We start from the raw sequence: 14720 nt of genomic DNA on the forward strand, positions 1-14720 counted from the left end.
AAATACCAGAGAAGGAGAACAGAGTTCTTTCCAGAGAGGCATCAAGTGAAGTTTTCATTGCCCTCTGCACTCTCATTTTGCTGTCGTGTAACTTTCTGCTTTGTCTGGCATTTATTTCGATTTCCCAAAATGTTTGCTGCCAGACGAGCGCTGCGTCTTTGTCAGAGAGTTGCAAACATTAATTTATCGCGACGCGGATGTGCTGGTGCTGTTCCTGTAGATGACATCGTCAACGGGCTCACCGACGAGCAAATCCAGGTATCTGGCTTGCATAACTGCACGCAAAAGTTTGCATAATATCAGCGTTTCTTGTTTAAGTCACGTTGATTCACAGAACTTTAGAGGTATGAGCTGTATCACCCAGCCAGGTCACATGATGACCTTTAACACAATTAATGAGTATTTTAGTGATCATGCTCGCAGTACTTGTTCAATATTTGCAGTGTGTATCACAATGGCCAAGTTACTGTCGTAGAGATTTGATGTGTGCCCACTTTTGCATTATATTTTATGTAATGCAAATGTATTCGGTAACACAAGGATAAAACGGAACTTTATTATTGTGTTGCCTCTGGAAACGAAACATTTTGGCCAGAGGAGGTGTATATAAATAGCAGCTTTTGATTGGCCAGAATCATTTTAGATGCCCTGCATTATATTGTATCAGAGGTACAGTCCCTACTGAAAAGTCCAGTTAAGACCAGCATAGGCGGGTGAGCTGGTTTCAACTGGTCTCCCAGCTTGGTTTTAGCTGGTATTGCTGGTGTTGCAAGCTGGTCTATGTGTGTTTTGGTCACTTTTAAAGCAGGACTTAACTGGTCAGGCTCAAAAACCAGCTGACCCACCAGCTTGACCAGCTTTGCAAGTCTGGGAGATCACCAGCTTTAACCAGCTACTGCCACCTTAAGCCAGCTAAAATCTTATGCTGGTTTTAACTGCATTTTTTTTAGTAGGGTTGACAATATTGTATGTTATTGAGGGGTAAACATGCCCTGGAATTAGAAAAAATGGCCAAAACGCGTTCTATTAATGGTCTCAATTGTAATATTTATTTATTGCAGATATTTTTATATTAGCTTGGCTTGGTTTACGTATGTTAACATTTTAAATGATACTAAAACATATCAACAACTTGTAAAATAAAATAAAATCAACTATATCAGAAAGTAGCCCTCCAGATTGTTTTATCCATTGTTGTAGTAGCCCTTCCTCACAAAAAGGTTGGAGTCCACTAATCTTGAGTGTATCATAAAATATTACTCATTCTGCTAAAATAAATGTTAAATAATTGGCTTTCTAATAAATAATTATTAAAGTGAATTTTACAAGACCTTTTTGAGATCTCAAATAAATCTTTGGTGTCCCCAGAGTACGTATGTGAAGTTTTTCACACACATCTTCTTTTACCACCAGCTCAGACAGACGGTTCAGAGATTCTGCCAGGAGAAACTCGCTCCACAGGCCGATGAGATTGACAAGAAAAACAAGTTTCCTCGCATGAGGGTAAAAAATGTTGTGTTCCAATGTTGCTAAGGAGTGTTTTTGTTATAGTCAAATGTAGGGCTGCAGCTATCGATTCTTTTTGTAATCGATTAATCTAGCACTGAATCGATCGATTAATCGAGTAATCGGATAAAATTTTTGTGTGTGTTTTTAAACAACCAAAACAAATAATGCATAACGAAAATGACGTGGCTGTAAAATGTTGAAGCATTTGGCTTTTATTTCTTAAACAAAACAGAGGTATTGGCATTTGGCTGCAAAAATTAGCCTATTTATTTCCATTTTTACCCATTTAGTGTTTATAAGTGCCAGTGCCAACAATTAAGCACTTTAATTTATTAATATGCACAACAGGTTTTATGCTGTAATCTAGCCCTTACATCAAAGTAAATATCTGGTTTATGTACATTTCTACACCTGCAGCATTTACCATTACTAACAAATAATATATCATTTCTAGGTTGAGCCTATTTGCTATGGTAACAACCTGTGTGTGCGCGCACGTGCACACACACACGTGCACACACACACACACACACACACACACACACATGCACGCGTGCTGTGCATGAGGAAGAGTGAAACCCCACTCAGACGTTCAGTTGCTTCATTGCATTTTGTTACGGCAGAAATACATACATTCATTTTCAATAGAACGCTGCATTGGGTTTGCATCACTTGCATTGCGGTGCATTTAAGGTTAAGGATCCGTTCGAAAAATCACAACATCACGTCCCGCTCTATACAGTGAATGCATGCAGCTGAAATTATTGTTGCGTGGCTACATAAAAGTTTAAGCATATGTGATGCATTGCGCGATCGGTCTGACTCGCGTGAGAGAGAGACAAGGGTGCATGCGTGTGTGAAGGGGTTCTTTTTTAAGCTTCTCTCTTGCAATTGACCGTGAATACGTTTAGTACTTAAAAACATCAAAGCTAAACATCATATCTAGTCAAACCGCATAACGTCATCGCTACAAATACATTATGGGATTAAAATCAGCGGAAGCTACGTTACCTTGTTTCAGAGACGCTTGGTGACACACCAGTGGATGTGTTTCATTCCTGCAAGCCATCCGTTTTCGGTCAGATGCTGAATGTAATGTAATGATAAGAATAATGATCCCAAACTTTAGACTTTCTCTCTCTCTGCCGTTTATGGACATATTTACTCTCCGCCATCGCGCCAACTAAATTCAAAATGTATCACGGGCTATGATGTACTTCCTGAACATTGAACAACGGTCCGTGTGAATCAGATCTCGGCGCGTGTAGTGCGCGTCATAGGAATTTAACGAGGCTTCGAGGCAGAATTTTTGCCTCGAGGAATTTTTTGAATCGAGTTAATCGAGTAACTCGATGAATCGTTGCAGCCCTAGTCAAATGTATGTACGTATGTTATATCGAAAGGATAATCTCTTTGTGCTATAGGAGTTTTGGAAGGAAATGGGTGACCTTGGACTGCTTGGAATCACTGCTCCAGGTTGGACCATTTACACACCCAACTTATGTTAAAGGTGAAGTGTGTAATTCCACTGGAAATGCAAAGACGATGCTTCACATGTCTTATATGTGCATCCACGCTTCCATTTTTCTCGTTTTTTTATCTTACATCTTCGCTTCTTCCCTTTATAAAGTGAATTTATAGTTGCATCAGGTTTTGTTGACAAAATACCTCCCTGTACGCGATACATCTGTGTATTCTCACTTATAACTTCTCTTGGAAACATCCATGTTCCTTGCGGTGGAATTAAAGATGATGTTTTATTCCCCTTTTTTACAGGATGTAAAATAAGCTCACGTGACCCAAAAAAACATACTGCTCAAAATACCTCACGGATCATTTTTGATACCATGCCATTCCTCCCCCATTTTTGTGTGTATGTTTTAATGCAAATGAGCTGTTCTTAACGTCACCTAACCAAAGAACGGGCTCTGCCTTTTACAGCTGATGTTTTGGATGCACCAGCAAAAACAAAACTGGAGACCCCCAAAGAGAGTCACAAGTTGGTAATTTTAAACAGACTTCCTCAAGCAGAATCAAAAAGTCAATCTGCACACTTCACCTTTAAATATAGTTGTGCAAACTCTTAAAGGGATAGTTCACCCAAAAATGAAAATTCTGTCATTATTTACTCATCCTCATGTTGTTCTGAACCTGTATCAATTTCTTTTTTTTTTCTTTTTTTTGAGAAATTATGGTTAACACATAGCATATAGTGTCTTTTGACTTCCATAGTAGGAATAAAAAATATGATGAATTTAATTTAATGGGTACAGTCAACTCTGTGCTTTCCATCATTTATCAAAATATTTTCTTCATCATTTATCACAATACTTCCAAAATATTTTTTTCCTACTATGGAAGTCAATAGACATATGACGGAATTTTAATTTTTGGGTGAACTACCCCTTTAAGACAACATTGAGCAAAATCTGATAAGATTGTTGCAGGTTTTTCTTGTATTTGTTGTCTTTGAGACAAAGGTTTTGATTTCTTTATTCACGTATGCAGTGGAGTACGGTGGAACGGGATTGGGATATCTCGATCACGTGATCGTCATGGAAGAGATCTCCCGAGTTTCTGCAGCTATTGCACTCAGCTATGGAGCGCACTCCAACCTGTGTGTAAACCAGCTTGTTCGACACGCAAACCAGAAGCAGAAGGAGAAGTACATGCCTAAAGTAGGAGTCCAAATATTATTATTGTCTAGGAAATGACCTTTAAATTTTTTAAATAGGAGAAATGGCTGCGATAAAAATAGCAGTGGGACATGAATATTGTTCACTTATTTCAAACATTTGGTACAAATATGTAAAGGCATGTAGACTGCATATATCTTCACTTGTGTGGTAATATTTAAGGGGACATTCCAATTTTTTTGAGGGTATGCTCATTTTCCAGCTCCCCTAGAGTTAAACATTTGATCCTTTCTGTTTTGTGATCCATTCGGCTGATCTCCGGGTCTGGCGCTGGCACTTTTGGCATGGCTTGGCGCGATCCATTTAATCTGATTGGACCATTGGCATTGCGCTAGAAATAACCAAAGAGTTTCAATATTTTTCCTATTTAAAGCTTGACTCTTCTGTAGTTACATCGTGCCGACGGAAAATTAGAAGTTGTGATTTTCTAGGCAGATATGGTTAGGACTATACTCTCATTCTGGTGTAATAATCAAGGACTTTGCTGATGTAACATGGCTGCAGCAGGCAAAGTGATGTTGAGCACTGCCGAAAATAGTCCCCTGCCATTGAAAGTAACCAAGGGGACTATTTTCGGGCAGTGCGTGATATCACTACGCCTGCTGAACTGCTAAACTCTTTGGTTATGTTTTGGCGTGATGCTGATGGGCTGGTCAGATTCAATGGATTGCGCTAAGCTATGATAGGGGTGCTTGGCGCGAGACCCGGAGATCAGCTGAATGGATTTCAAAACGGTGGGAATCAAGTGTTTAACTCTGGGGGAGCTGGGAAGTGAGCATATTTTCAAAAAAAGTGGAATGTCCCTTTAAGTGTGGTTAAATTGTTGCTTATCTATGTTCAGTTGATGACAGGGGAACACATGGGAGCCTTGGCCATGAGTGAGTCCAACTCTGGCTCTGACGTGGTGTCCATGAAACTGACAGCCCGAAAACAAGGTGAGTGGCCTTCTGTTAAGACTGTGTGCCGCTGTGTTACACATCCTTGTGTGGAGCTATAATAAGCAGAGCTATAATCATCAGAACCATGGATGTGTCATTTGCTTAGATATGCATGCATGCATGCATGGTCGTTGAATAATTTGTTAAATTGTCCCACACATTTCATCTTATTATTTACTCTGTCTCTGTTTAAATAAAATGTATAACATTTTTAAAGGTGACCACTATGTGTTAAATGGTAATAAGTTCTGGATTACGAATGGACCTGAAGCGGATGTTCTGATTGTGTATGCTAAGACAAACCCAGAGGCAGCAGCCCGTGGCATCACTGCTTTTATTGTAGAAAAGGTTAGAGATGATGATATTGCTATTATTTGATAAAAAATATAATTGTTTCATTTGTGATCTGTCCTATCCCAGCAAGCAATAGCCGTCACTTCGCAGTCTATGCCCACTCCTGGTATAGGTTAACTATAAACTCACCTAATGGATTATTAGGAACACCTGTTCAATTTCTCATTAATGCAATTATCAAATAAACCAATCACATGGCAGTTCCTTCAATGCATTTAGGTGATGTGGTCCTGGTCAAGAAAATCTCCTGAACTCCAAACTCAATAGTCTACTCATTTTCAATATTAAAATGTTATTACGTTAACTAAGAACTGTTGAATCATCCCTCTATCATCTGTGTGTGTGCACGTAAGCGCTGGAGCGCGCTGCGACGCTACGATAGCATTTAGCTTAGCCCCATTCATTCAATGGTACCATTTAGAGATAAAGTTAGAAGTGACCAAACACATCAACGTTTTTCCTATTTAAGACGAGTAGTTATACGAGCAAGTTTGGTGGTACAAAATAAAACATAGCGCTTTTCTAAGCGGATTCAAAAGAGTAACTATATTTTATGGCGTAATAGCACTTTTGGGAGTACTTCGACTCTGCGCAGTAACACCCTCCCTCTCCCATTATGAGAGTGAGAGGGGGAGCGGACTTTTCAGGCGAGTCGGAGTACTCCCAAGGGTGCTATTGCGCCGTAGAATGTAGTTGCTCTTTTGAGTCCGCTTGGAAGAGCGCTGTGTTTTGTTTTGTGCCACCAAACTTGCTCGTATAACTACTCGTCTTAAATAGGAAAAACGTTGATGTGTTTGGTCACTTCTAACTTTATCTCTAAATGGTACCATTGAATGAATGGGGCTAAGCTAAATGCTATCGAAGCGTCGCAGCGCGCTCCAGCGCTTACGTGCACGCACACAGATGATAGAGGGATGTATCAACAATTCTTAGTTAAGGTAATAACATATTTTAATATTGAAAATGAGTAGACTATTCCTTTAAGCAATTTTGAGCGTGGGATGGTTGTTGGTGCCAGATGGGCAGGTCTGAGTATTTCACATCTGCTCAGTTACTGGGATTTTCACACACAACCATTTCTAGGGTTTACAAAGAATGGTGTGAAAAGGGAAAACATCCAGTAGGCGGCAGTCCTGTAGGCGAAAATGCCTTGTTGATGCTAGAGGTCAGAGGAGAATGGGCCGACTGATTCAAGCTGATAGAAGAGCAACTTCGACTGAAATTACCACTTTTTACAACCGAGGTATGCAGCAAAGCATTTGTGAAGCCACAACACGCACAACCTTGAGGCGGATGGGCTACAACAGCAGAAGACCCCACCGGGTAAAAATTGGGACCCCAACGGGTAAAATTGGACCGTTGAAGACTGGAAAAATGTTGCCTGGTCTGACGAGTCTCGATTTCTGTGAGAATTTTGCATAAACTGAATGAAAACATTGATCCATCATGCCTTGTTACCACTGTGCAGCCTGGATGGTGGTGTTGTAATGGTGTGGGGGATTTTTTCTTGTCACACTTTAGGCCCCTTAGTGACAATTGGGCATCGTTTAAATGCCACGGCCTACCTAAGCATTGTTTTTGACCATGTCCATCCCTTTATGACCACCATGTACCCATCTTCTGAAGGCTACTTCCAGCAGGATAATGCACCATGTCACAAAGCTCGAATCATTTCACATTGGTTTATTGAACATGACAATGAGTTCACTGTACTAAAATGGCCCCCACAGTCACCAGATCTCAACCCAATAGAGCATCTTTGGGATGTGGTGGAACGGGAGCTTCGTGTCCTGCATGTGCATCCCACAAATCTCCATCAACTGCAAGATGCTATCCTATCAATATGGGCCAACATTTCTAAAGAATGCTTTCAGCACCTTGTTAAATCAATGCCACGTAGAATTAAAGCAGTTCTAAAGGTGAAAGGGGGTCAAACACAGTATTAGTATGGTGTTCCTAATAATCCTTTAGGTGAGTGTAGACCCGATATAGTGTGGCTATGAGTAACCCCACTTTTAGCCAAAATAGTCTTGAATTTGGTGTAATTTTTGCCAATATAACTTGAGAGATGTATGATGGAATATCAAACTGCCCAAATTTGGCCACGTTTCAGCCTAGACGTCTGGGCTGTGTTTAGATTGCTATTAGACGTCTTTTAAATGCAAATTTGCTTGCCATGATATTACGTTTGGTTCAATAAGGCTGCACTTCCTTAATCATTTTGCTGTTGGTTCTTAAAGGGAATGCCGGGATTCAGCACTGCTCAGAAGTTGGATAAACTAGGAATGAGGGGATCAAGCACCTGTGAACTTGTATTTGAGGACTGCAAGGTTCCTGGTGGGTGAAGGTGCACAAGTGTGTAATGCATTGTGAATTTGTTGAAGGTCCTCCTTAAATATTTAACATGTTCTCTTATGGTTTTAGAGGAAAACGTATTGGGTCCGTTAAATAAAGGCGTATATGTTTTGATGAGTGGTTTGGACCTAGAGAGACTGGTACTGGCTGCAGGGCCTGTTGGGTAAATATTGCACCCAATATTTTTTGTATATGTGCTGAAAGAATTGTTCAACAGTTAATGTGAATTTATTTGTTTGACACTTTAGTATCATGCAAGCTGTGTTGGACCATGCAATCCCTTATGTGCATGTTCGTGAAGCCTTTGGACAAAAAATTGGCCACTTTCAGGTATGTTTTAAGTATGTGAAATATGTGACGTTTTTGTGTGTATAAATCTGTACTAACACAAGAAGATAATCTAAATGGTAATTTTTAAGAGCGATGGCAAACTGTCTTGGAAGGAAGTTGAAGGCATACTCGAGCCAAATATCAAAATTACCCCGTGATTCACTCATCCTCAAGCAGTCCGAGATGCACATGTCCATCATCTTTCAGGGGAGCACATTTGGAGTTGTTTTAGTAATGTGCTTTCTAAGCTTTATAATAGTAGAAAACAGGAGGGATCAGGAAACAACAACTGACTTTAAACCCCAAAAATTGCATTCATCCTTCACAGAGGTGATCCACACGGCTCCAATGGGTTGATAAAGGTCTTCTGTGGGTAATTGACGCAGTTGTGTAAGAAAAATATCCATATTTTAAACTTTATAAACTGTAATATCTAGCTTCCAGTAATGGCGCCATATTGGGATTATGCAAGAGTTTTGCAAAGTGACCGTTGGTTGCCATGGGTACGTTGGTTGGGCAGTGCAAATCGCTAGTCCAAGATGCCGTTGTTGCCAGAAGCTAGTATGGAAATGTTTCTTACAATATCGCACAGATTTTCCCACTTACGACCGCTGTTGACCCCTTGGAGCTGTGTGGATTACTTCTATTACTAGGGATGGATGCCTAGGAATGACCTACAGAAATCACTAAAACTACAGTGTCTAATTTCCTTAAATGATTTTAAACATTGTTAAATCTATAGAATATGAGTCCTTCCACACGTGCAAATATTTTAATTAATGGCATTTTTATTTAAATTGAAATGTACTTGAGTTGTCTTTGCGTTTTTGTGTTTGTTTTGTGATTGTGTGATTTAATCTGTTCTGCTATTTTGTGCCAGGTCTCTCTTGAAAAAGAGATTCTATATCTCAATGAGACTAACCTGGTTAAGTAAAAAATGGATGCACTTTTTTGGGCATTAAAGTCAAAAGTTGTTCCTTGTTTTCTATCGTTATGAGCTTGGAAAAGCAAGGACATTTACTAAAAAACACTCCAAATGTGCTTGTCTGAAAGATGATGGACATGTGTTTCTCCGATTGCTTGAGGGTGAGTGAATCGTGGGGTAATTTTGATATTTGACTGGATTTTTTGATATCTGACTATCGCTTTAACTTGATGTTTTTGGAAAACTGCATAATACAATAGGCATTAAAGGAAAACACCACCGTTTTTTAATATTTTACTATGTTCTTACATCAACTTAGATAAATTAATACATACCTGTCTTTATTCAATGGGTGCACTTAATCTTTGTACAGCGTGTCGTGAATGTGTTGGCATTTGGCCTGGCCCCATTCATTCCTTAGGATCCAAACAGGGATGGATTTAGAAACACTTCCATGTTTTCCCTATTTAAAGACTCTTACATGAGTAAGTATGGTGGCACAAAATAAAACGTTTGTTTGGAGCCATAGGAATGGATGGTGCTAGGCTAAATGCTAACACATTCACGAGGCGCTGTACAAAGATTAAAAGTGCACGCACTGAAAAAAAGATGGGTATGTATTAATTCATCTAAGTTGATGTAAGAACATAGTAAAATGTTAAAAAACGGTGGTGTTTTCCTTTAAACAAACAAAAATAATATATCACAATGGCTTCAATGCTTAGTGGGTTATTGAACTTGTTTCCTACCTATCTATCGACTAGCTAATCCAAGGAAAGATGGCCGATATGTATACACGACTCAGTTCGTGTCGGCAATATTTATACAACGTCGCCCGCGCTTGCGACAAAGGCCATTTCAGCGCTAAGGTAACAGTTTTTCTTATTTGTCTTGCTTTGTTTCATAATGTTTGACCTGGAACTGATGCATGCAGCTCTTTCAGACTGCATAGTAGCAATATTGATTTGTGATGTTATTGTAGGACTGCGCTGGGGTAATTCTTTATTGTGCTGAGAATGCGACTCAAGTTGCCTTGGATGGGATTCAATGCCTGGGTGAGTGCCTAGTAGTTAGCACAGCAGAAACTGAAAGAAATGGCTCCTCTTGTCAGGGCCAAACCCTTTCATCTTCATTCATTCTTGCTGCAGCAGTAAATTACCAGATGGATAGACGGCAGCGTGTGAACCTTTAACCAGTTGCTATGTTTTGAGTAGATGATGCTACTACGTGTCTTAAGCACGTGCCATCATGGTTCAATACCTTGTGTTTGCTTTCACAGGTGGAAATGGGTACATTAATGACTACCCGATGGGACGATTTCTGAGGGATGCTAAACTTTATGAGATTGGAGCTGGGACCAGTGAGGTCAGAAGAATGGTCATTGGCAGGGCTTTCAATGCCATGTTCAAATAAAAGCAGCACTTACTGAATGGGAGGGTCAGATTATAGCACTTAGAATTATAGCACAGCTAATATATCATTAAATATAAAATCCAGTACATGAACTACAATAGATGATTTTCTGTTTTGTTTTTCTTCACTACTTTTCTAAATGTCAAAAACCTTTGATTTCAAACTACCTGTATACCTCCATGATAAAAGGGTCAAATGCAATGTTAAGAAATAACATTGGGTAATGGATAGTTAAATGGATAGTTCACCCAAAAATGAATATTATGTCATTTGCTCACTCATGTTGTTACAAACCTGTATGGATGTATTTGTTTTGAGGAACACACAGATATTATTAGGAATGTTTGTAACCAAACTGATCAGAGACCCCATTGGCTTCCATAGTATAGTTTTTCCATAGTATGTTTTGTTACAAACATTCCTCAACATATCTTCCTTTGTGTTCATCGGAACAAAGAAATGTATACAGGTTTGTAACAACATGAAAGTGAGTAAATGATGACAGATTTTTTTGGGTGAACTATACCTTTAATTGTACTCAACCTTTTGAAGAAAAGGAGTGGTGACGCACAAACTCATCACAAATTATTTTTTCCAGAAGCCTTTGTTGTGTGTCTTGGGTGTTATTCATGATGTCTAACATATTTTGCATACAACCCCTGCCTTTCTAATGTGATGTTTTGTTGCTTTTTTTGTGAAAAAAAGTGCTTTAGAAGATATTTATTGCAGTGAATGTAATTGAAATGTTTGTAATTCATTTGCATTTAAACATTCTGTAATTTACTAAGAAATTGTAGGATGTTTAAACAAACTGTCATCACATCAAATTCGACTTCAGCCTTGATGGTTAATCATTTCTTGTCTGTAAAATAATCAGATGTTGTTTGTTGTAATGCTTGTTTAGAATAAACAACTTAAAGAGCACACATTGTTCAATTCACATTTTTAAATTTCCTTTTGTGTGTAAGTGTGTACATGTTAACGATATGCAAAAGCTACATACCCCCAATGTAAACAATGACAGGCATTATCATCTCAAACACAAATCTCTTTTCTTGGACTACAACAAACACACTGATTGTAGGTAAAAGTTTGCTTCCTTGGATTGGTGATGTAGACAAGACCGACATTATCATAATTCCTCATGCTTGGACTCACAGCCTGTAAGTTAACTCCTGTTAGCATTGAATTGTGAGCAAATCTTTCAAACATGGTAAGGAGCATCAAATTTCCAGCTGACGTCAGAGGTATTCAGGCCAATCACAACGTACAGATTAGCTGGCCAATCAGGGACACAGAGCTTTTTAAATCCGTGCGTTTCAGGAAACGAGTGAAATCTGAAGCTATAAAACATGTATGCTATGTGAAAAATAATGTTTTTTTTAACCATAAACCACGCGAACACATTATACCAAATACACAAAATTACGTTGTTTTTAGCAATGAAATGTGCTCTTTAAATCTCCATTGTTTATATGTTGTTTTACTGTATTAAAAATGGGGTGGCAGTCTGTCAGACTTCATTAGGTGTTCATGTCATGCATTTGTTAGCTGGAGATTTTTTTTGTATTTGGAAATGCAAAGGCTGTCTCTGCATATGTCATCACTGCAATTCTGTGGATTTAAAAAAAATTAAAATAATTTTACATTCAATATTGAATAACATATTTTTCAAGATTATATCCTTTGAGCAAGTGTTGATGAAAACAACTAATAAGATTTGTAAGATCTTAACCCTTGTGCATTGTTCCAATTCACTACCCTTTCGTGTTGTTAGTGGCCAAAAATTGCCACTAAATTAAACGGCTGTAAAAATGTATCAGATTAATATTTTTTCAATTTGTTGCATAAATCTGTTAATAACCTCAGTACTGATCAAAACTACCAAATGTTAACAAAAATGTTATGATTTTAACTCTTTAATTGCCAAGTTCATAAGTGATGTCTTGGGCATGCCAAAGATTAGTAAAAACATTGGCTTTTGATGCATTTTTAGTTTTTGTGCAGCATCCGTTTTTATTTTTTTCTCCCTCATTTATGGTTTGTGGCCATTTCAGGCCTACTAAAGGGTTAATGGTGCCACATGGTGATCAACAGTAAAAATGACACATTTTACCTCTTTGCAAAAGGAAAAACCACAAAGAATCAAAAATGCATGAAATAAGTTGTCATGGCTCTGCAATCTAAAAATGTTGTTATAATGGAAGTCAATGCGGCAAAAATGGCCATAAACAACAAATGAGGGAGAAAAAAATTAAATCTGATGCACAAAAACTAAAAATGCATCAAAGGCAATGTTTTTATTAATCTTTTACATGCCCAAGACTGTGAAAATGGTAAAAGAAAATCCTGTTCACAATCACTTTTTATATTGAAAATCGTCATTTTGTGTTTTTTCCCAAATCAGTGACGCCACTTATAAACTTGGCAATTAAAGAGTTAAAATCATGGGATTTTTGTAAACATTTGGTAGTTTTGATCAGTAATGAAGTTTGTTAACAGATTTATGCAAAAAAAGAAAGAAAAAAAAAACGAAAAAGAAAAAAGTCATCTGATACATTTTTCCAGCTGTTTAATTTAGGGGCCACTAACAACAAGAAAGGGTAGTAAATTTGCCCAAAATTACGTTTTTGTAAAATGTCAAAGCATTTTCTTAAAATATGTGTAAATATAAGATTTGTCACCAAAATCATTCCATTTGCTGAAACACAGAGAAAGTTCTGGCCAAATTAAGACTAAAAAATAACAAAAATGGCCCAGACAACACATAAGGGTTAATTTGTAAGAGCCATAATATGCAATATAAGATGCCTAGGAACAGGGATTTTCTTTTTGTCTAGGACCTGCCTCAGTCATGAAATTATAAATGGTATATTTTTTCATAATTGTTTTAATTTATTCAAATACATTAATAGGAGTTAATTTATTTATAAAATATAATAGAATATTTTTATAAAAATAATAGGTGCATAGTGGATGGCCTACTACATATTATATTCAAGACATGTGCAATGCTAGGTGATAGAATTTTTTCCCCCAAATTTTTCTAACTCCATTTCAAATGCAATTTTACAAAGAAAATGCATTATTCTTTATTCTACGTTAATATCTGAGAGTCATGTACAGCAGTGGTCAAAAGTGATGTTGCCTGAATTTTTGCTCTTTATTCAAATAGTTTATTAAAAATGCATAAAAAATTGTATGCATGTTGCACAAACCTCACATTGACTTTAAAACATTACCACAAAACTGGATCAACAAAATTATTAAAAAATAAAATTGTAGTATGCTTTATTACCTGTACAGATTTTTTTGTATATTTGAATTTATCTTATAAAATAATAGGAAACCTGAGTCACTTTTGCTTTTACAGTAAGTTACGTTAAGCACACAGCCATTAACCACTTAAAACATTAATGGTTTTGTTTGTAAATGTGCCCATAGCCCTTTAAGAGCTTCATGATATCCCAGCGTGTGTTACGTCAACACATTGGTGGTGTCACAAAACCTTGTGAGCTGCCTAACAAGACCGCACACCGGGCAACAGCGTCGCGTTCCTCGCCCTGCGTTTCGAGCATTTTAATTGTGAACGGTAATTCTTGGAAAATTTCTGATCCTTACAAATCACTTCAGCTAACCGAAGATGCCCGAAAATGCAATCTAAGTGGACAACCCACTAGGATTTGAGACACAGCCGTCGAACGCGGATGGTGGCGTTACATAAACTACATGGCAAAAGTGTTTGTGTCAGTTTTTACTGTATGTGCCCGCTGTATTCCAGGTGTACTGCTGAGGATGACAGCAGACTGTGAGCTTCAGAGGCTACAGACGAGTGTGTGGGAATAAAGTCTGTCATATAAACACGACACACAACAGAAGGTAAGACAATATATGTACGTTTGCGGGGTAATGGTATGCGATTTTTCTGTACGGAAAGTTTTATATGGTTACTTTTTATCGTGATGTTCCCGATATTAACTTTCGTTTTGTATCCACTGGTAGGCTATATCTAATTTAATTAGGATGGCAATTACTAAACATTTTCTTATTGTATTGTAAATTATAAATGAGAAAGGTAATGTGAATTGTAATTACTGTTCGTTTCATAAATCAATAACGGCGTTTTTAGACTCATCTGTTAACATTATATTTCGCGACGCGACAAACTGGAACGCACCCATCGCGTCGCCGAGAGTGTAG

General features: G+C 37.9%; 2 protein-coding genes across 2 annotated transcripts in view; both read left to right on the forward strand.

Moving 5' to 3' along the window:
- Nucleotides 1–11444, forward strand: ivd (isovaleryl-CoA dehydrogenase). The gene is made up of 12 exons (XM_055172349.2): nt 1–258; nt 1414–1503; nt 2934–2985; nt 4018–4187; nt 5047–5140; nt 5361–5491; nt 7738–7834; nt 7922–8015; nt 8101–8182; nt 9872–9976; nt 10090–10162; nt 10387–11444. Exons 1-12 carry the CDS (start codon nt 130–132, stop codon nt 10518–10520), a joined length of 1251 nt encoding a protein of 416 aa, XP_055028324.1. The 5' UTR covers nt 1–129; the 3' UTR covers nt 10521–11444.
- Nucleotides 11445–14018: 2574 nt separating this feature from the next.
- Nucleotides 14019–14720, forward strand: part of bahd1 (bromo adjacent homology domain containing 1) — a 49536-nt gene continuing 48834 nt past the window's right edge. Inside the window, exon 1 of the mRNA XM_055172227.2 lies at nt 14019–14399. The gene's annotated coding sequence lies outside the window, so the exon portion shown is untranslated. The remainder of the gene's footprint in view (nt 14400–14720) is intronic.

The sequence above is a fragment of the Misgurnus anguillicaudatus genome, chromosome 7, assembly GCF_027580225.2.
Source record: "Misgurnus anguillicaudatus chromosome 7, ASM2758022v2, whole genome shotgun sequence".
Taxonomy (NCBI): domain Eukaryota; kingdom Metazoa; phylum Chordata; class Actinopteri; order Cypriniformes; family Cobitidae; genus Misgurnus; species Misgurnus anguillicaudatus.

What these genes read in the sequence shown, in the direction of transcription:
- ivd (XM_055172349.2), top strand. Translation starts at nt 130, where the DNA reads ATGTTTGCTGCCAGACGAGCGCTGCGTCTTTGTCAGAGAGTTGCAAAC. An exon ending in ACAAGTTTCCTCGCATGAGG is followed by an intron (nt 1,504 to 2,933) that starts GTAAAAAATGTT and finishes TTTGTGCTATAG; the next exon opens with GAGTTTTGGAAGGAAATGGG. An exon ending in GCTTGGAATCACTGCTCCAG is followed by an intron (nt 2,986 to 4,017) that starts GTTGGACCATTT and finishes TCACGTATGCAG; the next exon opens with TGGAGTACGGTGGAACGGGA.